The sequence below is a fragment of the Chanodichthys erythropterus genome, chromosome 7 (assembly GCF_024489055.1).
Source record: "Chanodichthys erythropterus isolate Z2021 chromosome 7, ASM2448905v1, whole genome shotgun sequence".
Taxonomy (NCBI): domain Eukaryota; kingdom Metazoa; phylum Chordata; class Actinopteri; order Cypriniformes; family Xenocyprididae; genus Chanodichthys; species Chanodichthys erythropterus.
In genome coordinates, this window is record NC_090227.1 from 8,638,455 (window position 1) to 8,663,789 (window position 25,335).

Sequence of the window (25,335 nt, forward strand, 5' to 3'; positions counted from 1 at the left end):
GATGAGGTTTAAGCTAGTCCTAGACTAAAATGCATGATTGAGCTGTTTGAAATGAAAGTAACTTGTACGGACAGATATTAAAATATGTTATTGCCATTGTTTTGTCTCAAGATGCACACCAGTAATGTTTTTTTCTAGTGAAAGTTTATGAAAGCTACTTAAATGTCCTAACTGAAATAAGGCCTAATCCTGGTTTAGGCTAAGCCCTGTCTGTGAAACCGGGCCTATGAGCATATGCGTTCCCTGGGATCGAACCCACTATGATCACATGATTGTAGTGTTGTCAAAAGTACTGACTTCGGTACCTAGTCGGTACTGAAATTTTAAAAACGTGGCGCTTTGAGCGCTGTTGAGTGGATTCGTAAACATCTCTGATTGGCCGTTGTTTTCACAGCTCATCGGATATGTCTGTGATAGGCTTCAATGATCAATGCTGTAAAAATGTTGTAAATAGTCATCAATTAATCTCTTCACTAAGCGCTTACACAGATGCACACGGGAGCGTTTGAAAGCAGGCGTCTATCGTGGATCGGTCCACTGTTAGACAATCGCTCACGCTCCCACTTTCAAAGCGCTTTCAAATTCAAACACTTCCGTGTGCTTTCAAATGCTCCCACGCGTTGATCATTGTAGCCAATCACAGGCATATCCGATGAGCGCGTCAACACAATGGCCAATCAGAGATGTTTATGAATCCGCTCAACAGCGCTCAAAGCGTTGCGTTTTTAAAATTTCAGTACCGATAGGTACCGAAGTCGGTACTTTTGACAACACTACATGATTGCATATTGTTATATATTGCAATGCTCTACCATTTGAGCTATGCGAAACCGAAATATGACGCAGATAAAAGGGAACGATGCATTAAAATGAAAGTGTCCTGTTGTCGATAAATGTACAACTTTAGTAAACGCTCCTGTGGGTCGTATTTCAGGAAAGTGACAAAATTTTGAAAAGGGGATTCAAAGTACAAGTTTTTGAAAACAACACAGTTATCACCTCCGTGTTAACTACACAAATGCGAATTTGTGAAAATGGTGACGTCATGCGCATGTGCATTACGTGTTCAGTCTATAGAGGGTATGCACGTGACGTCACCGTCGACCGTTAAGACTGCGGTTACGCCCACTGAGTGGCACAAACACTGAGCGGGAGCATTGGTTTTCAGCGTGAATGCGGCGAAAAACACATCCAAAACGGGAAAGAGTTTTGTGATTGACTGTGCAAATAGCTTTGACACAAAACATGAGGCATATATTTGAAAACTGCGAAAGCTACAGAAAAAAAGAAGCTAATGGATCACTGCAATTCACAGAAACAGCTGGACTCCAGCAGAGAAACATAGATTTGCAGTTATCATTTTGTGTCAAATTGTTGGATTTTGAGGTAAAATCATACCGTATATATTGTATTGTTATATATTGTGTTGACAATTCATCAATTAAATATTTTCCATCTTATATTCTGCATAATTGTGTGTTTTTAAATAAAAACTGACCAAAAAATATACAAGTTTTAGTTAATATGACGATATATATATAACACTGATATAAATGATTACTCGGAATTAAACCTACCTACATTTTAGTTATATAAAATATTCACAGGCAGATTTGCTTTATGAATTTCCCCAGCGTCGAAATCAGGCACATATAAAGGTCAGGAAACACGACTCCTGGCTGCATGTCAATATCCATGGTTTAGGTTTATTTGACAAGTTGTAAGAAACACTTTCGAGCCCAACCGGCTCAAAAGTTTTTTTTATTTGTTTGGTTTTTTGTTTTTTTGTTTTTTGTGTTTATTTGTTTGTTTTACTCGCAGTTTCCCCTATTAAATCCAGTTATGCCACAGGTTCTTTTACCACTCAGTCCAGCTGAGGGAGCGTGTTCCGGCGGTAAAGTGACGTCGATGCATACCCTCTATAGGCTCGTAGTGTTTCTTTACAGTTGACTTCGCCAACTATTGGCCTTTTGACAACACTGTTGTCGCGTAAACACTAAATTATTACAGTCTCAATGGAATACTTATTTCTGACTGGTCAATTGCACCATCCGGCGGTCAGATAATGTCCTAATATTCACCATCGACCATGGCAATGCTATATCAGTCTGATATACTTTCATGTCTCGTATCACACCATGGACTCAATCTCTCATTTTATATGCATGATGGTTAGGAGTATTTGTTTCAGCATTTGGGGAGAAAAAAACATTTTATACAAAAGCAGCTGCCACCATCTAGCACAGGGGTACTCAACAGGCGGCCCGCGGGCCGCATCCGGCCCGTCAGCATTACATTTGTGGCCCGCATCATGCTACATATAAATGTATTTTTATTATAATTTGCGTTCAAAATTAGCGTGAATATTACTTCATTTTTTTACACGTACACAAGGGTAGGCGTACAGTGCACGTGACGCTGTAATCATCAGCAGAGATCGCGTATAGTGTACGCGCGCAGCACAGTTTTTCTAACCGCAAAGAACAATATAAACTGAAGGCACTTTGCACGTGCGCATTGAATAGTTTTTGCACTAATTTAGTTTGTCCACAAGGTGTCAGCACTGAAACGGGCTGTTGTTTCAGTCTGAAAAGAAACGGAGAAGACAGAACAAGAGTAACAACAAACACCTACCATGTTGAAGAGCGCTCGTTTGAGGGGATTAAAAGATACCAGCAACTCTAATTTTAAACAAGTACAAAGAGATTTTATTGTAACTATTTGAGCGAAAAAGGCTAGACAAGCATTAATCTCTCTAGTGCGCATGTGTCGAGAACTTGTGTTCGTGAACGCCACCAAAGGCTCGAGACTGTGCGCGCAAGTAAAAAACAAAGTAACCTTATTTTTCCATGATGAAATGCAGTTGACATTCCTCAAACTTTGCAGTGTGTAAGTTGCCGAGCAGCATGAAAAACACACCTTTTATTCTTAATGTCAATGTGTTATAAACAGAAAGCAAGCAGCGCTCCCATTACAGATCTGTCATCACATCATTGAGCTCACGGAGAATATCTGATTTATCATGTTTACAACGTTGGTAATAGTTAGATAATTCATAAAATTGTGATTGAACATTAAAAAAAAGAAAAAATATTTTTGGATTCTGACCAAATTAAAAGGTAGGTAATAATAATACAAATAATAAAACATTTATTCTCTGAGTATAAATAGGTGCTATAAAAAGTGTTAAAAAGTTGCAATGGAGTATAAAAAGACTATAAAAAAGTGCAATGTTTTCGTCTTATGGACAAACTCTCATCAGTCAGTGAACAACAGCCAGACCTTAAAAACTGCACTTTTAATAAATAAACAGTAAAACTACAAATATTGTCTTAAGTAGGCCTAAATAAAAGTCTTACGATCCAAGTTATAATTTGTGGCCCTTCGCGTTTCATTTGGTTAAAATGCGGCCCTCTTGGCCTATGAACTTGAGTACCCCTGATCTAGCATTTCAATGATCTATTCTAGTGAAATTTCCTCAGTATTTATTCAGTATTAATAATACTGTTACATTTTTAATTTTTTTCAAAATCATTTTTTTTGCAAATCCATATTTCCTGTCCAGATATTTATTTGGTGTGTAGCCACGTAATACGCTTATGTATCATTCTGGGTAAACAATCACGTTGGTTATAAAATACTAATAGCCATAGAAACTTTTTTTTGTCTCATGCCTAAAACATGGATGTCAATGGCCTTCTAAAGGCTATTTTCTAGCAAATAATAGCGAATGGAGATGAACTGTCTCCGGGCAATGTTTTGTAAACCACTGTCACTTAAAGACTTTTAAAGGGATAGTTCACCCAAAAATGAAAATTTGATGTTCGCGCTCTGACAACGGCAGTGATGTCTCACGCTTATACTTCAATGAGTGCGAGACATCACTACCGTTGTCAGAGCGCGATCAGACCTTACTAAGCGAGTGCTGAACGCAGTTGGACATATGCTGTATTAGAGGTAAAAAATGATAGAAATACTGTTCGTTTTCTCACACAAACAGATCGTTTTGTGTCTTAGGACATCAATGTGTTGTCACGAGCCGCAGGGTTTAATTTGGATTTGTCTGTGCATGTTTTATTTACTCTTATAGACGAAGTTCCCATTGACCCACATTATACGGCTGACAGACGGCAACGGTTGGAGTTAAAAATCATCATTTGTGTTCTACTGAAGAAACAAAGTCACCTACATCTTGGATGCCCTGGGGGTAAGCAGATAAACATCAAATTTTCATTTTTGGGTGAACTATCCCTTAAAATAAATATATAAATCAAGTCTTCCAAATAAGTTAAGTCACATATCTCTGTCTATGTAAAGAGACAAGCTTTTAATTACATTAACAACATTTGGATCGGGAGTTGTAAATGATCTAAGAAATATCTCTCTCTTACATCTGCTCGTCTGCTCGCTTTCTATGAACTTGACAGCGCTGGATCCCACTGAAAAACGTGCAAATGATAAATTTTGTTTCTCCTAATCCTGCTAAATGTTTTGAACAGTTCGATTCAAAGATTCGATTCAGTCCAATTTGTGTGCCAGTGGTTCCTCACAATTCTTCTGGAAAATGCAACAGTTTAGTGAACTGACTGAATCGATTCATTGAAAAAGCCAGACTCATAAGAACTATTCGTTCTCGAATTGTTGACACGGTGATGATTAGTGGAAAGTGCACTGAATCCTCACAACATCAACTGCAATTCAACTGCAACATTCTGCTTTATTTATCTTTCCTGAGATTCGGTGCCTTTTGTGTCCCCAGTAAAGATCATGATCTTACTGCCTTAAAATGCTGAACAATATACATTTTAAAGCTGTCTTACACATCAATAGTATCATTTGAACTCTAAGCATTATGAAGTTGATTTTTAAAAAAATTATTTTAGACATTTTACAGCATTTTTAAGCACCACATATCACAATTGTTTCCTATGTCCCCAGGCATGGGTATTCCATTTTCATTATAAATACAACACTTATTAGATGCAATTCCAAAATTTGTATATAAGTAATAATTTCCCTAATGTATAGAGTTTTTTCAATTATTACATTTATTTTAACAAACGTTTTCAGCATGGCCCTGAAGTTATTGTCCACTCTGTTATTTTTGACTACTTTCCCTTCAAATAAAAGCTGGAAAAGTTAATGGTGCAATATGTAATATTTTCTGTCCTTCTAGAGGTCGCTAGAGGCCTATCCAAAACAAAGGCGTAGCTTGATGACGCCAAGTTTGAGTGTGGAATCTTGGGACATGAGGTCACAGCCGGTGGAAAAGACTTGGGATATGACTCGGGAAGAAATCATGTTCATGGATGTGATTATTAACGTTACTGTAGTATGAAGCAGAGCAGGACCGAGTGTTGTGGGAGCTGAACGAGGCCGCTGGAGCGATTGCGCAACACACGCCGCGAGCAGCGGAACTTTAATTATGCCACAGTCGCCGGCGCCGCTTCCACTTTTCTGGTCATGAGTATGAGGTAACGCAGCTCTGTTTATCATATTAGATACATTTGAGTGTGCTGAAAATTATGTTATAACGTTTTACTCTGTGCGTTCGCTCGGTGGCTGCTGTGAGACACTTGTTTGAGACACACTGCAGTAAGATAGATCAATTTTAGAATATCATGTTAAATGCTGGATGGCTTGTATTGATAAATGGCATGCAATTAATTTTAAAACATATTGTGTGTTGGAGAAAATTCTGTATTACTGTTACTAAAAATAAAGCTGCATCTGATTATGCTATGTTAGCGACTTGACAAAACAGTGTTTTTCTCTGAGGCATGGTAAAGCATGGTACTCGCAAAAAATCAAGAAAATTGGATTTAAACAATAAGAATAAACGGGTTGAGCTATATGACAACAATTAGTTTTCTGTCTATATATCAAAACAGTTATTCCCTTGTCTATAAAAACATGTAATATATTAAAGTGTCTTTGGTGTTTCCATGGTTTCTACAAAATAAAAACGGAAAACGCGGGTATGACACAATTGACTCCTCACACGCAATTTTCTCATGATTTACAAATAGTTGCAAACATTTGGGATATTGTAAGTACTCAAGTGAACATAAAATATAACACTGGCCTAGTTTGCAAAAAAATCTTACATATTGCACCTTTAAATGACATCATATTATAAAGCAGTCATCACTTCTTTGGAGGGAAAACAACTTGGTCAAGTGAGTGAGATTCTGTCCTGATTGTTTCCTATCAAAATCCAGTTCAAACAAAGGCAATATTGTAACTGATTGTATGTGGGAGATCGGAAATTGTCCATCCATACATTTTTATACCACTTGTCTACCCTGTTATTACTTTGTCCACTCTGTTAAGGAAAAAATAGGCCTACTAATAATTCAGTGAAAATTTATTGAAGTGTCAATAATGTAGTGCTTTAAAAAGTGAACAAAAACATTTTAGGGATTCGTGTCTGAAAAAAAGAAAGTAAGTACAATTCATATACTGTGCATGTATTTTCTGATAATTATATGCTTTTAAAGGGACAAAGGAATATGAGTTGTCTAAGAAAATGCACACATGTATACATATATGCCCATAAATTAGTATCATAAGCATTTTAAACTTGTTCATTTGTCTCTAAAAGCGTGGACATTTTTTGATCTACATTTCCAAATGTTTTACATCATCCTATCATGATTATACAAACATTTATTTTAAAAAGAGCTTGATTTTCTCAATTTTATGATGGCCAAAAGGCACCGAATACGAGGAATGACCCCGTTACATATTATGATGCCTTCACGTGCTGTCGGAAATGTGATAATTCCCACTTCTAAAGTCGTGACTACGAGCTCAACGCATTCAAGTTTCGACATGGGAGGGCGTTCATGTGCAATTTTAACCTAGAAAACTCGTATTTACGATCATTCCGAGAGCACGTGAGCACAGTGTGTACCGCGAAATGTACTGTTAAAGCTGTAATAAACATGTAATTTATATCTGACTAACAACTTTAATTTGCTAAAAAATAGCATATTAAGATCATTTGCGCGCGACGCGACCACCAGTTAATCAGTCCAACTTTGAACACATCGATATAACGTTACATTGATTTACTGAATCTGAAGTATTTGTAATTAAAGCTTTTATTGCAAGCAGATGGATGTTGTGTTTCTCGCAGACCCCTGATCAACTTTTGCTGGGGCAAGCTGATGTAAAAAAAAACATTTCCAAAAGCATCATATTAGCACAAGCAGGCTCTCAATATACACTCACTCACCCCTTTTCTGTCCACCAATCCGTGTCTTTGCAGCTTATATGAAAACAAAAATGCGAAATGTTGGATTTCTGGATAGTCCACTGCGAGATGCTCGCTGTTTCTACCAACTTCTCCCACAGGACGCAGTTTTATTTCCAGTCATTTGAGAGCTGTAGGTGGCCGTTTCGCCACCGTGTGGTCAGAGATGGTGTTACATTTAGCAACAGGTGCATTTCTGAGCCCAATGGTGCCACAAGGGGTGCTAGAGGGTCCGTGGAAAGGTTTAGAAAAGCAGTTTAAAAATGTACAAATAAATAAATACATTTAATTAAATGTATGAATAATTAATGCAAATAAATGAATCATATTTTTGTTTATATAGATAAATAAGAAATGCAAGTCAGACGTGCGCCTCCGCAATAAGAGACGAGACGCGCACTTAGGACTGCGCATGCGCTAGAGCTTGATCCAGCCTGAATTTTTTTTTGTCATGATTCGAGTGTTTACAATCAAAATTTATGAGACAGTTGTTGACAGATTTCATTGGTGATTTCAAATATGAAATTTAATCGAAAGCTTGGCAAACAGCTTTAGAGAATTTGATGTTTCCCCATTCAAAGATACAGGCCGAGACTTGTTTCAAAGATCCACCTTCGAGTGAAATGACTTCTCTTAAAGGGACTTTGTTTAAATAAAAAATAACTACATAAAAATATTTTAGAAAAAAAAATACATTTGATAAAAATAAATAAATAAAACTTGATTAAAATAAATACTAAAAGTAAACTGTAGAAAAAAATGTTTTAAAAAACCCGTAGAAAGCACAGTAAAAAATATTTAAAAAAAAGAATAAATAAATAAAAATGCTAAATAAAATGTATAAAACTAAATAAATAGATCAACTGATTAAAATAAAATAATAATACATTAAATTTGATTTAAATAAATAAATAATACATTTGATTAAAATAAATGAATAAAATACATCTAACAGTAAGCTACTACAGTGAGTAGAAAAAAAATGTAATAGAAACGAAATATTTTACACATATATAATATTATTTTTTCACATTATTAATTGGGTCAGTGTACGTGAAAATATATAGCTGCCTTTTTAATTTTATGGGGGTCCACATGAGGCTAATAAGGGGTTCAAAATGGCATCTAAAATATTGAAAACCCCTGTTGTAGGGTATGCTACTTTGCCACAATCACCTATGAAGCTACGATGACATTTGTGTCCCAAAACCATAGACTGTGCCCAAAACACATTTCTGTTTCAATGTCTTGAGCACAGAGACAGAAACCAAAAGATGTGTGGCGCCCTCATGCGACCACTTCCTACCAGTCACTTTAGCTGGAATCTTTGGAATTAAAATTGTACTAGGCTATATATTATTTTTGATATACTTTTTATTTGTTAATTTACACCTGCAAGAATATTTAAACGTGAATTCTGATTGTACTTGGTCCCAAATATATTGGTTCAGGACGTTTCTTAACACGCTCCAGCAAGTAACAGTTAACTGTATTAAACAGGCTAATAAAACATTCAGCTTGTGAAGGCAGGGATGTTGGTTGGTTTATATGCACACGCTTGTTTTGTAACTACACTTGCATGTCTTAGATTGCAATAAGGCTTTTAAAGTATTGCCTGCTTCCTTCTAGGAGCAGAACAAGGTCGCGCGTCACCTAAGCGCTTTTGACCCTGACGTGATTTGAACACGCGACCTCGTGTTGCGGAGCTACTTCTGAATAGAAAGTCCCGTACGTTCCAGCGGTAAGTATTCCCAAGGTTCAGTGTGGAAAACCCGTGCTGGACAGGTCCGCTTTTGTTCGCTGAACGACAAAATCACATTCCCTGACCGGGAATCGAACCCGGGCCGCGGCGGTGAGAGCGCCGAATCCTAACCACTAGACCACCAGGGAAGGCCTTCTATCCTCTGAACCTCCACAGGACCCGAATTAGCTCCCAAGTGGTCGATAATAACTGTCCTCAAAGTATGAAATCCAAGTTGGGATAGTCTTTTACTAAATATCCTCCACAGCTTACTGCAAACCGGCATTCAGCTCTGCCTCCATTTTGTTAGCGCCCAACTTCAATTCTCGAAGGATGAAATTAAAGGTGCAATATGTAGTTTTTTTAGACACTACACACTGCAGTAAGATGATCGATTTTAGAATATCATAAATGCTGGAGGGTTTGTGTTGATAAATGGCATGCAATTAAATTGTACGATGGAGACGATTCTGTATTACTGTAACTAAAAATAAAGCGGCAATGATTATGCTATGTTAGCTACTTCACAGAATAGTGTTTTTCTCTGAGCATGGTAACGTTACTCGCAAAAAATCAAGAAAATTAGATTTAAACAATAAGACTAAACGTGTTGAGCTATATAACAATAGTCTTCTGTCTATAAATATATCAAAACAGTTGTTCCCTTGTCTATTAAAACATATAATATATTAAAGTGTCTTTTGGTGTTTCCATGGTTTCTACAAAATAAAACCGGTAACCGAGGGTAACGCGAGTATGATGTCATTGATAGGCGACTCCTCACATGTCCCAGATCCTTGGTTAAATTAGCAATTTTCCCACAATTTACAAATAGTTGGAAACATTTGGGATATTGTAAGTACTCAAGTGAACAAAATATATAGCACTGGCCTGGTGGCTTTTGGATATTTCACTGCAAAAATCTTACATAGGCCTATTGCAGCTTTAAAAAGTCCCCCTGAAACCAAAATTTAAGTTTTTTAGCTTTTAGTATGAATATGTTAGCCTTAAGGTCATAAATAAGATGGTGTGTTCCAAAACAATGACAAAATTCACATTTAGGAGATATAAGCATTCAAAACTTACAGTCTCTCACTTCTGCTAAAATGGATCACGGATTTTCATGACATCACGTCGCACTACAGTTTCTCGTCAAATCTTCTGTCCAATCAAATGCCCTCTAGAATCTGAAGTCCCGCCTCCTCCTACATTCTTACAGACGCTGAAGCCTCGACTGAAATCGGTTATTTGCTCAACATTTACTAGTTTCTACATGGTGATAATGATTATTTTCGCTAGCACTTTAAATGCACACAGGACGTTTTCGAGCGGCAATATTGGTTGTCTCGCGTAGCCAAACCTTTAGACCAGGGATGGACAACTCCGGTCCTGGAGGGCCAGTATCCAGCAGAGTTTAGCTCCAACCCTAATCAAACACACCTGAACCAGCTAATCAAGGTCTTTAGGATTAGTAGAAAGTTATAGGCAAGTGAGTTTTTATCAGGGATGGAGATAAACTCTGCAGGACACTGGCCCTCCAGGACCGGAGTTGTCAACCCCTGCTTTAGACTGACGGCAGAAGGTCTGGGGCACGTTCAAGCTCAAACCGGTGCGCAAAATTTTGCTACAGTTTCTGGGTTGAACAACATGTTTCCTGGAAATGGTGTGCAACGGGGTTTGAGATATGTTTTCTCTTGTTTGGTGGGTGTGTCAAAAATGTCAGCCCAATCAGCATCAACATGTATATAAACCACACGGTATTAAAGAGACAGCTCACACAGTGGTCCAAGTAAAATCATTTACAAATGTGTTTTTTATTCTGAACAGCAAGGGCAGTGACTGTAACATAGAGCGTGTTTTGCAATATTAACATGCATTTATACCGACTTCAACGGGCTCTGAAAATTCTTCAAAAAGAACTCAAAGAATGGCCTTCTCAGCTGCCATAGTTGCAACTCTTGCGTCATCAGAACAGGGTGCACCAGTTTCCGCTTAAAAAACGTTTTGTCGGGGCTGAACGTAGCCCTGGACTCTATCGCAGCTTTCATTGGCCAAGGACCGCCCAATAGGACGTCTGACTGACATGTAAGGCAACCAATCACAGTTCATTTTGTTTTGTGTCCAGCCTGTGTCCCTACAATAACAGACCAGCGTGCATCTAATATTATTCATTCAAGAAGGTTGTGCAAGTTTACGACAACAATGGAGCTGCGAACTTCACATACTTTTGAAAATCCAGCGTTTCATCTTGAGCGCCGATTGTCACAGTTTTAATCACAAAAACGTTCTTCTTCCACAAGGGGGTTTGGCGTCACGGCATTCGTTTCCAGGCGGACCGTTAAAGAACGCAACACACACGTCTCCCGTATATCCTGTAGAATTCAACCAACCAGATGACGACTTTGAAAATCCTGAAGTGTTTCCAGTTAGGTGCCATATGCATCAGATTTTTAGCCATATTGGTATTCCCAACCAACAGAGGGCATCATTAATTTACAGCTAAAACCTTGATCTAAAATCATCTGATTTTCAGTGCATCAATGGGACAGGACTGGTTTTTAGGATATATGTAAGTTAATTGTTACTTCGGATGTTATCTGTAAAGTTTTTAATCTTTTCAGGCAAGATAAGCGATATATAGAAAATGTTAAGATGGGTGTGTTTACGGCACACTGCCGACTCAGCTAAGTGAACTCAAAATAAGGTTTCTTTATGCATGCAATTATGCAGGAAACAGTAAACATTAACATATATCTGGGATTATTTGCAGAAATAGATTCAAACATACAATAAATATTACAATACATAGCCCCTATTATTATATTGCATTATAATCCGAGGTTTACAATGCATCATCTTGCTCGGAGTGTCAGCATAAATGCTTGGAAATAAAGATTTGTCTTTAAATCCATGTGCAGTCAGCATCATCTCTCTGAATAAGTTGTGAAGTGTGTTTTATTTCCTTTTTGTTGACCAACATGTGTTGGGGGGGAAAGTTACTTTTAAAAGTAACATTACTCCCTTAAAAAAAAAAAAAAAAAAAAAGCACTTTTTATAGAAAGTACTGCATTACTTTTTCTTACCTGGGCTGGGCTTGCATGTTTGTTTGTTATTATTAATTATTATTATTATTATTATTATTAATAATAGACAAAGGCCCTTTTCACACCAAAAGTGAAATTGATAAGCCTCAGGCTAAAAGAAATCACACCTGTACAGTAGAGGGCGCAGCTCAAACAAACATTTCAGCTGTGCTGCCATTCTGAAATAGTATGCAGGTAAAGAAAGTTCAACACTAAAGCAATAAAACCTAAAATAAATAAAACAAATGCGACATTTATCTAAAGTCATTTCTGCTTATTAGGATCATCGAAAGTCAGCATCAAAGACATTGGTTAATAAATTTATTTGTGTTAACATTTAATTATTGCAGGTTTGCATAATATTCTGATTTTGCATTTCACTGTTTTTATTCATCTTGATGAATACTGAATGTTTTTGTGCAAGTGAGATGAGTAAATGGATGTTCAGAACTACAATTCACACAGCACGCACACAACACCTCTGCACCTTATTCCCGGATTTCTCTCAACATGGGAACAGGAGAGGTGTCCGTAAATACATGGGAAAAGTAACTAACTTGTGTTACTTATTTGAAAAAGTAACTCCGGTATTTTGTTGTAAATTTAAAAGTAATGAGTTACTTGAAAAAAGTAATCTGGAACTGTAACTCACATTACTTGCAATGCGTTACCCCCAAGACTAAAGCAGCCCACAGCAAAACAGACATTCATCGCTCAAATACAGCCATTGAATTACTTTTGTACATTTCTGCCATATCTATAACTAGTTGAATGGAAGGGTATCTGTACTTTAACTCAAATACTGGTCACTTTTTTTTTTTTGGTTTTTAGTAGAAATTTAGTTACATTATTATCTTAATTTACTCGCTAAAGGCAATTAAACTTGCATTTGATCCTTGATGATTTTAGACAATTTTAACCAACACAAACTGCAGCTTGGTCAGTAACAGGACAGGCTGAGTCAAACAATTACTTTATTTATGTTCAGGTAAAAACATGAACCTGATGCAGTAAATTATTGCAGATCTTAGAAACCAGCACATGAACAATGAGGACAGGAGAGCGCACAGCAGCACCTCCTCCTGGCCACAGACTGCAGTGCACACCACGGTTTGTTCCAAGCCAGCAGTGCAAAAATAAACTACAGCAAGAGGAAAAAAAGAAACAATAGAAAATAAAAAAAAAGCAGACAATCCCACCTCAAACCGGGTGCGAAAACTGCATATAAACTTTATTTTATTTAATGAACTTTTTTTTTTTTTTTTTTGAAATGCAATCTGGCCATGAAACAATAAAATAAGACCAGCCAATTCTTTTAAATGAATTTCTTGTGCTCAGCTACATTATGGGATTAAAGCCCGGCTTCATCAGCCAAGCAACTTCAGCAGGCCCATCATTAAGACCTCAAGTCCCCAGAAGTCCAGCAGAGGCACACTACTATAACCATATAGGAGTCTATATATCCAACTCAATGGATATATCTTTTCAACATGGAGCTGACACTATGTGAAATGTCGGCCAGAAAACAATTTCAACTTGGGTTAAAAAAAAAAACAAAAACAAAAAAACAATAATAATAATTATAATAATAATAATAATAATATAATAAAGATACTACACTTCCAACACTACCCGCATTCAACCAACTGGAACTCTCTTACACGTTCAAAAACTCTTTCAAATAAAAAGGAGGGGGAAAAAAAGTGACACACAAAAGGAAAAAGAGAAATTAAATGAAGTGGAACCAAAACGCAACAAGACTCCTGGGGGTATAATACAGAACAGAGGGGAAACTGGGCAGGAGAGCACACAGCTATTCTATCAAATGTGTCGAATAAGCAAAATCTGCAAATGTTTGTCTGTACAAATGATCTTTGGAGCTATAGGAACCCTCGCCGGCTTGATGGATGCCCCCTCCCCAACAGGAACACACAGTGAAGATGTCATTCACCAGTAGAGAAAAAAAAAATCCCTTTTTTTCTTGATACATCAGACAGCAACGCAAGTTTTAAAACGTCACCCAGGTTTTTCCTCCTCTTTTTTTCGGCTTGAACATCTGTCAACTACTGATATATTTTAATAATCTGCTCTGAAGTGTTTTCTTTTTTTAAACATTTCTTTAAAAAAAAATGTTTTCATTTTTTAAATCTGATGAGTCGCATAACACCCTTTCCTCCCATTTAGGAGTCGAAAGGAAGTCTCTTATGTTCTATTGTTTAGTTTCTGCAAGCTGCTTTTCTTTAAACAAGTAGGCTGTACATATTTTGCCTCAATGTGGGTGTTTAAAAAAAAAAGAAAAGAAAAAGGGGGAAATGAAAGAGGAAGAGCAACTCTAAAGGAAGAAGTCACGATTTGTGTGGTTCTGCAGTGAGTTGATTGAAGGCCATTTTGAGTGAGGGTGCAGGAGGTGAGATCAAGACAGATGGAAAGACTGCTGGCCCTCGCGAGCAGCAATCAACAGTTTCTCGCGCATGATCTCGATGCTGGAGTAATCCGGCAGTTTCAGGTAGTTCACACACGTCATCACCGACGGGAGGAAGTCGTCTGGGTTCTCCGTTGACTCGAACGTCTTCCGAACGATGGTGAGGGGAGGGTTCAAACTCCGGAATCCTGAAAGGGAACAAAGATAGAGGTCGTGTTATCTCTCCGAAAGCTGATCCTCTGCTGTTGTGACCTCAAAAATCACACCAAACCACAATGATTGAAACCGTTGCACACCTCCGACAGGAAGTCTGGGGCTCCCTGTGACAAACTGCAGGAAGAGTCTCTGCTGCTCCGCATCAAAACTGCTCAGCACCTCAAACAGGAACCGCACTGCACGGCTAAAGAAAAACAACAAAATTACTGTCGTTCATAAAGCCATGGAAGTTTATTATAGTTTGTCCGCAAGTGACATCATCTACTGGGTTTTGTTAAGCCTGGAATACACTATATGAATTTTAAATTCTGAACAGATTTTAAAACAATGCATCATACACTTGCCGACTTTGTAAATGGTTACAGAGAAAAAAACGGCCATCATGCATGACTGAGGATCGCTACTGGCTCAAGGGCTGGTTCACACAGAATGCATTCATGCTGTTAACAACAGGTGATGCAGATCAGTGGAACGAAAAGCTTAAGGTCTAGAGATGCCTTTTTTAAAAGTTGAACTTTTAACTTGAGCGCTGCATTTTTCGAATGCCGGTGCCAGGAATCGCGTCTCCTTTAGAAGTTATACCATTGGTTTAACGATTTTTAAAGGGTAGTATTTTTAGCGCCTTATTATAATTCCTGCAAAATCACGTTATGATTTATAGGCCCGGTTTCACAGACAGGGCTTAGACTAAGCCAGGATTAGGCCTTAGTTTAATTAAGCCATTTAAGTATCTTTTATAAACGTACCCTAGAAAAAAACATCACTGGTGTGCATCTTAGGACAAAACAATGGCAGTGACATATTTTAAGATATGTCAGAGCAAGTTGCTTTTAGTTAAAACAACTCAAACATGCATTTTAGTCTAGGACTAGCTTAAGACTTGTCTGTGAAACCGAAGGTCGAAGAAGAGTGTGGAAAGAGCGATTCAAAAACCAGACGAGTAAACTTAGAAGCATGTCCTTCTCCATTGTTTTTGAATCTTGTTCTCTTGGTGTATCTTCTGAACTATGTTGAAATGGTGGATGCACTATTTTTCTTCACCGATCCTGCCCAGCGATTGTCCCGTTGATGAAACGACTTATGAATTGTACTGCACATGTGTTGAACTCTGTCATCCGCATGCATCCGCTGTTGAGTATACTTTGAAAGATGCGCAGTCTTTAGTATGGGCATGCCACTGCGACTATTATACCTGTCATGTGTGTAGCCGTGGTCCGGTCTGCAGCACTCCATTAGTGTCTTCACATCCCAGGACTCTGACTTGCTGCCACATAACAACTGATCCAGCTGTAAAGAGCACATGCAAAATAAAAGTTTAAAGAAACATAGATTTTCAGAAATAAAAGGCCATTTCTACCCTGATTTTAGCCATCATATTTGAACTTTTTAAATGGCGAGGCTCTTTTAAGACTTTAATGTAAATGCCCACTGCTCTTTTGAAACCTTACAGCTGCCAAGAATAACTCATCTTTAAAAGTGTTGATTATAACATTATATTTAGAACTGTTCCCATTGCATAAAAAGTTGCAGCGTCACGCACTGTAGGCGATCAGTCACATCTGTCAAGCACACAAATGCAATGACCTCACCATTGCGACATGATTTCTGCACTCTTCCGAATGCTTTCATTATAACCAACACAGCACAAACACAACTTAAGTAAGATATTCCCTGTACAGTGAAGACAGCATTTACTATAATTTGAATTTTGGTGAGAGCTTGCGCTGCTGAAGTGATTGACACCTCTGGCAATTATAAAGGAAGCATTCTTTGATTGCTTTCTGTATATAATTTAATCAAAATTTAATAACAAATGATTTGTGTGTTACTTACAGGAAATGTGTTAATTTTTGTTCAACCATGTGGTCACTGGCTTGATTTACTAAGGCATTTATGATTTTGGTGACAAATAATGTCACAAACATGCATCAAAAAAAGGCATTAGGCATAAGAATTATAATGCTCGTTTACATATTGCTGCATTATTGTTCGGTCAAAACCTAGGTCATTTTGGCAGCTTGGTTTCATCTGTTTTTGGATTAAAAGGACATTTCAATGTTTCAGATAGCACCTCTTATATGTCAAAAGGTCAGGAAAAGTTTGATTTCTCAATTCTTGACCCCCTTTAAAATAGGTACGTGCAGCACCTTCAGTGCTTGGCTCTTAAAAGGAATGACTGAATGGATAAAAAGTGAAATCACTCACCTCTTCAGGATAGAAGTACTGCAGGTGGTGCAGAGGGAAGACAGACTCAAATCCTTCCCTAAATGAATCAAACTGCCGGGAGACACCCTCATTGAGTGTCCAGTAGACCACCAACTACAGACAGATGGAGCAAGAGGCAAAGTAGTAAGAGCGGTTTATTCAGACTACACTAATGACGTGACGTGTTATTCGGTCCCTTACTCTGAGGTATTCCTCCAGGTTGTGAATGGTGACTGGCACATCTTTGCCCCCTTTTTTCAACTCGATGTTTGGGAATCCAGGCAGAGTGAAGTCCAGTCCCAGATCTTCCACCGAGCAGCCGTTCATGTTGAGACTCTCCAAGGCCTGCTGCAGGGTCTCCCGAGTCTAACAAATATAGACAGTTATGTTAAACAAACAAAAAAAAAACATTCCAGACATCTGTTGGTTTTGAAAAATGTAATATGTATGTGACACCCCTGTATGTGTCTTTGAATGGTTGTGTTTATGTAGAGGTTAGGGGTCAGAGCTCACATGTGATCTGTCCTGCTCTATTCTCTTCTTCTGGCGGATGATGTCCTCCAAGTGCTGGATGGATTTGGCGACACCAGGATCAATGTTAACCAGGTCATGAGAGCTGATGGAGGTCTCGTGCCTCAGCATCCACTTATAGAATGGCAAACCTAAAGGCAAGTCCAACTGTAGACAAAAACACACCTCAATTAATTAATCTCAATGACATACCATTCATTTGTTGTATCTGGAGCAGGGATGCACAGTAAAAAATAAATGATCCACTCGCCACTGACCTAATCCTATGATCTTTTCTGATTTAAATATCCGCAGCTGATCATCACATTACATATAATTATAATATTCAGTGTTTAGCATGATGATATGGCAACATATCACTGAAGTGGGCTGCTTTTAAATGACTATTTATTTAATGTAAAATTTCTTCTCTGGCAAAAATAAATTTCTTTAATAGCCTAAACACAGGCTTCACTCCCTTCAAACTTAAATTCAATTGTCACTATTTCCGTCACTAAATCTCTTGTGTGTGTTCAGGAAGTTTCAATGCGTTCAGCCCAAGCAAAGGCAGGATATAGGCTTAATTAGTTTGTCATAAACATACAGCGTTTCATAGTCATTACATATCACATACCAGCACATGATTGGTCCTGGTTAACTACTTCAGTAAAACGCTCCCACACGGTACTTTTCTTTCCTTCCTTTTGTTTTATTTTTATAATTTCTTTCAGATATGTTTTGCCTCCATTGCTGCTTAAACGAGAACCCTGCAACCCTGCGTAGCTTAATGAGAGTCTGCAAATTAGTGGCCGACGAAAATTATTTGCGTTCATTTAGTTTAAATTGATGTACTAAAATAAACAAAAAGAAAAAATTATATAGACAATAAAAATGACAAAAACGCACGGCAAAACACTAAAACGTCAACTATATATATATATATATATATATATATTATTTTTATATATATTTTTTTTTTCACAGCGATTCTGGAAAATGTCCAAAATTAGAGTAAACATACCAATCTGAAGTCCATGATCGCTTTAGCCATGAGTTTCCCAAGAAAACGAAACTTCATTTTGATCTTGGCGATGTGAGCTGGTTTGGTAGTTCGTCCAAATGGTACAGCAAACAAACCCCTGGAACTGAACATGTACTTTGTACCCTCCTGACTCCCTGCTCCAAGACAGACAGTGTTTGTGAGGAAGAGTGAGAGACAGAAAATACAAACTTAGTGAATAGCAGTAAAATTCCATTTGCATTACACTGAAAACTGCACTCAAACTGCACTTATTTTGACAAATATATGACAGCTACCTTTAGGGTTGGAGAGAGTGACTTCCTCTCCTCTCCAAAGACCCAAATCAGCCCTCTGCAACTCCTGAGACACCAGAGCATAGAACTCTTGCGTAGGGCCGAGACCTGTTCCCACCTGAGACACAGAAAGAAGACAAAAAGTGGACTCCAAGCAGAAACGGACACACTTTTTATATATATATATAAAAATAAAAAAATACGTTTATATATATATATAAAAAAAAAAAAAATCCTCTAGGATTTACTTTTGACTGTTATTTAACAGCCAGTTGTGGCAATTATTATTTTCATCATATCTAAGCTATTTAAAAATGTGATTTGGACTGGTTATGCAAAATCAGATGTTTTTATTTTATTTTATTTTTTTTTGTGGTTCAGACTAAAACTAAATTATACAAAATCTATGTATATCTGACTGTTTTATTTTGATAATGAACTGACAGTGCAAACAGAAACTTTGGGAAACGTAATTGATGGAGGTTTTAGGATAGAAATTTTGCACTCTAAATGTGTTGGAAGATTTTGATGACAATTAGGTACACACTGCATTCTGAGCACTGCCTGTTTTCTCTTTCAAGTACTACTGTCATGGCAGAGTAGTAGTTTGAACAGAATCTTGCTGAGCAAGTTAAACTATCAGCATGTTTATAGTGAGCTACCAGAATAACAACATATTTGTACATACATATTTGAAGGCCCTCTTGGCGCTAATGTTTGTTACTGTAACACAGTAATGCAAGAACACTGAAGGTATGTGTACGAATGATATGTTTGAAATTGACTGGCCTAGAATTAGTGTCTGTGTATTTTTAGAAATTATGTTTCTGGCCTAATCGTCAGTCATGCATACCTCGTTCTCGTATTGAATTTCCAGCATGGCTCTGGAACTCCCGAGATCTTGCATTACTGACTCCGCTTGCTTCAGGAGCTCATCACGGTTTATCGTTCTCTACACACACAAAACAAACAAACTGTTAGACTGTAGTCTGTGAAAACATACCACTGCTATGGCAGATATAAAACAATTACAGCATGAAAATGCTTAAACAGTCATTTTAAGGCTACCTTCTTCCTGTCAAGGCGTGGAGCGACACGGCTGTCTTGTGAGTCAGACTGGTTAATCTCAGGGTTGGTGTCGAGTAGGCGTTGCATGGCGCGATCGCGGTCAAATGCCGTCACATAGAAGAGCATCTGCCGTGTGTCAAACGGGAAGAAGAATGGACTAGAAGAGAGAAGATTAGAGGCGTAAAAGGTACAGAATGGGAAAAAAAATAAATAAAAAAAAATATGACCACATGAGCGGAAACTGTAAGATCAAGAGTTTGCGGTACCAGGTCTTGCCAAGCTCAGTCAGCCAGGTGGGGATGTTTCCTGTCATGATGACCAGTGGATCCTGCAACTGTCTGTTGGCCTTTGCTGTCAGTTTACTGTTAATAAACTCACCAGTGGGAATGATCTCCTTACATGCAGCATTCTGGGACAGAAAGAGATAAAAGGGTAAGAAGGTAAAACAGTAAAATGATTTTTATTATATAGATTTTATAAGATAATGTAATGCATTTTTTCCTTTGTAATTTAATTCCAGCAATTAAATTACTGTAATAATGATTTTTATCAAACTTAATTACAATTAAAATAATTAAAAAAATAATAAATGCAATAAACAATTATTTCAATATAATATGTAAAATAAAAAACAAAAAATAAAAATAATATATAAAAAATGTATGTTACAATGCAAAAAAGGCTTTTTCTTTTTGATGTACTGAGGTACTCACGTCGTACAGGTAGAACCAGTATCTACTGATGGAGTGCAGGACCCTCAGCAGCAGAATCACCTCCATGGAAGGGTCATCAAAAGTGATGCCCTCTGGAGGACCACAAATGAGGTATGACTCTAAAGGATTTGTCACACTGGGACACACACCCTCTAAAAACACACACAAAAAAAAACTCCATAGTCTTAATAAATTCCAGCAATACTGTCTTTTGTAGGTTGTTAAACTTCACAAAATTTCCCTACCATGCCACAGTTCGTCTTGTTTTTTGGCATTTCGAGGGGAGGTTTTAGTGGGAGCAGTTTGTGCACGACCCCTCTTCCCTCCGACAGCATCTTTACAACCCTCCTCATCCTCTCTTACTGGCTTATACCTGTAATATCCACACATAGATATACATATTAGCATACACTCTGAATACAAAACAGGGCAAATAACAGGATTACAGACATACCGTTTTCATGGAAATAGCCCAATAAATTAGTTATTGTGTAGTTTGTGAGAAAATAGTGTACAAATCATGTACCATATAGTGTGTGTTTTGGTCCAGATGCCAGCACGTCCCAGAGGGTTTGCTTCATCATCTGTGCTCTCTCTTTCCTCCTCGGCCTGTAAGCTGAACTGCCTGACAGCCTGATAAACAGTCATGTTGTACGGCAGCAGGTGCTCTCCTATGTAGAACTGCAGCCTGTGACGTACACTCCCAGAATTCAAGAACTGGGCAGCCTTTGGAGAATAGTCAGAGGTCCACAGTATTAATTTGGAACACTTCACTAGTCTTCTAGGACACTTTCAGTAGTGTACACTATGGCCAAGTTCAAAATGGAATACTACTTCATGAATACTATACAGTATATCCTACACCATGTTACTTTTTCCCCCAATTTAAAAACAGTAAGTGAAACTGGATTATAATTTTTCATTCAATTGTGTAAAAATATTTCCCATGCTCTGCAAAAATGTCCTAATTTAGTAGGCCATCTGATTATATGCAAAAACCTGCATATTACACACAGTATACAGACTACATGGAAGAAGAAAAAAAAAAACTTCCGTACCAAAGATTCATCAATCTCATCATCGGAACCATCATCATCACTGTCTTCATCCTCCTCCCTGATCCTTCCATACCCTGTGGAGACAGCAAAAATCAAACATCTCATCTAAGAACTCAGAAACCAAAGAACTGAGAACATCATGTTCACATTCTTGAGTTTATACCTCTAACCACAAGGTATCTCTCAATAGCCTGTACCAGGGCCAAGGGGTCAATTTTGACCGGCCCGCCCTTCCACTGCTTGACATTGGTGCAGTCTGGGTGTCTTTGCAGCTGGCACTTCAGCTGATGGGTGTTAAAGAACTTAAGGGCTTGTGAACCCCTGCAAACAAAAAAGAATAACAATTAGCATGAGATTAAAAGATATAAAAACAGTTTATGTTACCTCTTTAAATCTTTTGTTTTTAAATCACCTGTTTTAAAGCAGCTTATTTTTTTACAATAATGCCAGACATTTTTTTTTTTTGTACTAAAGCCAGACCAACTTGTTTGTTGTAAATAATTGTATCTTTTGGTTTGCATAGATAAAAAATTAATTATATTACATATAAAAGCAATGTGCCTGCTTTGCTGGACTTGGAAAAAAAAAAAAAAAAAAAAAAAAAAAAAACCAACTGTCAACATATTTAAAATGGGGAATATATAGAGAAAATAATGAGAAGTAAGAGTGTGAAGATTAATAAAGTTAGTAGAACATGTAAGCAAAAGATAAATGGATGCATTTACAGCAACAAAAAACATTAGAGAAGATAGTCCAGGGGCATTACCTGCTTCCATTGCCATTTCCACTGGGAAAATCATGCACTTTAACAGGAAACTGTTCCATTTGACTAAGGCAGTTGTTCATCTTGTGCACCAGTGCTAGCAGTGGGCCATTCTCTGTTGGGTCCAAACGCCCCAGAGGTTCCTGCCCTGGTATCTGAATCACATATAACAAACAATGAGTCACACTGATCCCACCAGTGACAACTAATATATATTATATATATTGCTATGTAATATTGGGCATATATTATATATATATATATATATATATATATATATATATATATATATATATATATATATATATATATATATATATATATATATATATATATATATATATAAGCCCAATATAAGCCCAATTAATGTGACAAATACATTCAGCGCTAAGGGAAAAGGGGGAACAACCTTAGCACGTCTCTCTCTCTCTACATATAATCTTTATTCATACTGGAACTGGCAATGTATAAAATCATGCAATATTTCTGTAATACTGTGAAATTTATATTTATAAATATATATACTATAGCAGTTGACAGTCTGACTAACCGGGCAGCCGAAGAACACGTGCAGGAACCTCTTGATTCTCTCGTCTCTACTGACAATGTCCCGTTCGCTATTTGATGTCAGATACAACAACAGCTGCTTCACAAGCCCACTATGCTGGATCTCGAAGGAGGACACGTCCGATTCAGATACAATACTGCTTATCTCCTCTAGACACTCTACACCACTGTCAATCTATAACGCACATGAAAACAGTTTGAGAGAATGAATAGGACACAAAACCAAACAAACATGTATTTCTATCTAAACTGTACACATTAAAAAGTGATAAACGGCATTATAAAGAGTTATCACATGCAAATTGTTTCAGTGGTAATACATTAACTCCAGCAGCATGACAGAACTGGCATATTACCTGCTTTATAATGGCTACAAATGCTAACTTCATGTCCGGGGTTACCTGCAAGTTCAGCTGTTCTGTGGCACTGCAGAGTCTTTGCAGGACATTCAGTGCAGGGTTGCTTCCATCCACACTTTCAGAATTAAAGTAACGCTCCACAAACTTACTGGCTTGTTCCTTTATCCAAGCCTTTATCTTATCCCTGAAAAGTCAACAAAAACATTTAACTACAGATGTCAAAAGAACTGGTCAAAAATAACTATGTAACCGAGAGACTAAAGAAAGACAGTGAGAGACTAACTACATGACTTATGCATTTATCTATGCATTTAGTATACATTTGCTGTTATCTGAATAATGTAGTTTGGAATATAATGTAAAATGCAGTTTAAAAATAAAAAAAATAAGATTTTGGTAAAGTTTTGTTGAAAAATATTATAGACCGCTTTACAAGCATCTACTACAAGCGTTGATGTTTGCGGTTGCCAGATGTCAAGTGTTCAAATCCCCCAATCATAGCTTTTCTGTTCAAAGAATACATTTTCTACCAGGTGTTTTACTTATTCTCTGCAATCTGGCAACCGTATACATTCTCTTTACACTGCAAAAGAAGTGCTGATGATCTGAAAACACTGACAAACGTAAGCTGGAGTTTAGCGATCTTCATTTGAAATTCTGCTTAAATGAAAGTGTCATTCTGTCAGTCTGTGTTCCTTCACAAGCCACTTACGCTTTTCTGTTTTTTTGCAAATCAAACTCTCAGTGATGAACTGCAATAAATCCAAACATGGATCTCGACTCTACTGTTTGCAATTGTGGATGCTGAATAAATGCATTTACACTACCTCTGTGCAACAAAACAAAGTCTTTTTTGCTGTTGTTTGAATAGAACAACATTAATATAATTTGAAATAACTGGAATTAGTATTAGGAATCACTGTCTGTTTAACCATTATGCAGCATGACGAAAATGTGACAAAGTTTTCATTTTCACTAGACTACAATTCCCAGACACTTAGTCGACTAAAACTTGACTGAACAAAAACAGGAGGACAAGGTTGACAATGATAAATTCAAAAAAGTACATTTAACATAGGACTAAGCTGACAAAAATAACACTAGATCACAGTTAGCCAATGAAGACCATAGACTGGCATTATGTTAGATAGACAGATATATTACAGAAGCAAGACTGGAATTACTGATGACTCATTTTGGCAGATCAGAATCGATTCTTTCTTTTAGGAGACTAACTTTGTTCAAAAAAGCATAATGGGGCACTTTAAAGAAATAACTTTAAATACCTTAAACTGTTCAAAAGTGACATTTATAATGTCTGGTAGCTTATATATTAATGTGTATCATAAAAATCCTACTTAAAACCACAACATTATAATAGTGCATTCATTAGAAACAATGAACAGCAAACATCTGTTATCAATCAACCCATTCACATCCCCCAACCACAAATAATCCTGAACAACAATTAAAACAATTATAATCATAACACAAATAAAACCTGTAGCTTTACCTGTTGTTTGAAACAGAGTCCTTAGGCGGCACTCGTGCCAGACCACTGACCCCTGCAGTGCGCGAGGGCTCTGAGTTGGCGCTGTTTGTCTGAGTCCCTAGCTTACCCCAGGTCTTGGGATTCAAACTGGCCAGGAAAGAGGACTTGGGGGATTGTGTGGTTGTTGGACTTTTAGCTGTGGAGGAGACGCGCAGAGTAAGAAGAGAGATTTTAATGACCACATTAAAGTTCATGTGTAATGATGGGTGCGTACTGAACATCATTCACAACACTCAAAACAAAAGATGTTGCCAAAATTGAGCTAAACCCACAAGGCATTTGTATGAATGTCATTGCATTAAAGCTACACTATGTAACTTTTAGCCCTCTAGCAGTTGAGCATAAAATTACTTGCAGAGAAATATTGTTTTGGTATTTACGTGAGTTGTGCTTCAGTTGTGCACGGACGAATCTGATGGCTTGAGATGCACCGATGTGCCAATGGTTGTCACTATCAACATCAAAACTCTCCAAATAACAGAGGTATCCAATCTTATGAGCAGGTA

At 37.4% G+C, this 25,335-nt stretch overlaps 2 protein-coding genes and 1 non-coding gene across 10 annotated transcripts in view; all 3 read right to left on the reverse strand.

Moving 5' to 3' along the window:
* Positions 1-7,373, reverse strand: part of veph1 (ventricular zone expressed PH domain-containing 1) — a 153,139-nt gene extending 145,766 nt beyond the window's left edge. Inside the window, exon 1 of one of the 2 annotated variants that reach the window (XM_067388985.1) lies at positions 7,241-7,373. The gene's annotated coding sequence lies outside the window, so the exon portion shown is untranslated. The remainder of the gene's footprint in view (positions 1-7,240) is intronic. The other variant, XM_067388987.1, reaches the window with a different exon arrangement.
* A 1,703-nt stretch (positions 7,374-9,076) lies between these two features.
* trnae-cuc (transfer RNA glutamic acid (anticodon CUC)) lies at positions 9,077-9,148 on the reverse strand. The gene has a single exon. It is a non-coding gene; the product is annotated as a tRNA-Glu (tRNA).
* Positions 9,149-13,039: 3,891 nt separating this feature from the next.
* trip12 (thyroid hormone receptor interactor 12) overlaps positions 13,040-25,335 on the reverse strand; it is a 61,128-nt gene continuing 48,832 nt past the window's right edge. For 5 of the 7 annotated variants that reach the window (XM_067389752.1, XM_067389750.1, XM_067389755.1 and 2 more), the window contains 20 exons: positions 24,791-24,965; positions 23,320-23,461; positions 22,902-23,093; positions 22,355-22,506; positions 21,752-21,909; positions 21,589-21,662; positions 21,057-21,256; positions 20,776-20,903; positions 20,531-20,682; positions 20,084-20,226; positions 19,818-19,974; positions 19,603-19,701; positions 18,753-18,867; positions 18,457-18,614; positions 17,439-17,603; positions 17,127-17,291; positions 16,926-17,039; positions 15,913-16,007; positions 14,801-14,904; positions 13,040-14,692 (listed from right to left, as the gene is read on the reverse strand). In XM_067389752.1, coding sequence (XP_067245853.1) covers positions 14,496-14,692; positions 14,801-14,904; positions 15,913-16,007; positions 16,926-17,039; positions 17,127-17,291; positions 17,439-17,603; positions 18,457-18,614; positions 18,753-18,867; positions 19,603-19,701; positions 19,818-19,974; positions 20,084-20,226; positions 20,531-20,682; positions 20,776-20,903; positions 21,057-21,256; positions 21,589-21,662; positions 21,752-21,909; positions 22,355-22,506; positions 22,902-23,093; positions 23,320-23,461; positions 24,791-24,965 — 2,885 coding nt within the window. In that variant the 3' untranslated portion in view covers positions 13,040-14,495. The remainder of the gene's footprint in view (positions 14,693-14,800; positions 14,905-15,912; positions 16,008-16,925; positions 17,040-17,126; positions 17,292-17,438; positions 17,604-18,456; positions 18,615-18,752; positions 18,868-19,602; positions 19,702-19,817; positions 19,975-20,083; positions 20,227-20,530; positions 20,683-20,775; positions 20,904-21,056; positions 21,257-21,588; positions 21,663-21,751; positions 21,910-22,354; positions 22,507-22,901; positions 23,094-23,319; positions 23,462-24,790; positions 24,966-25,335) is intronic. The other 2 variants (XM_067389754.1, XM_067389756.1) reach the window with 1 other exon arrangement.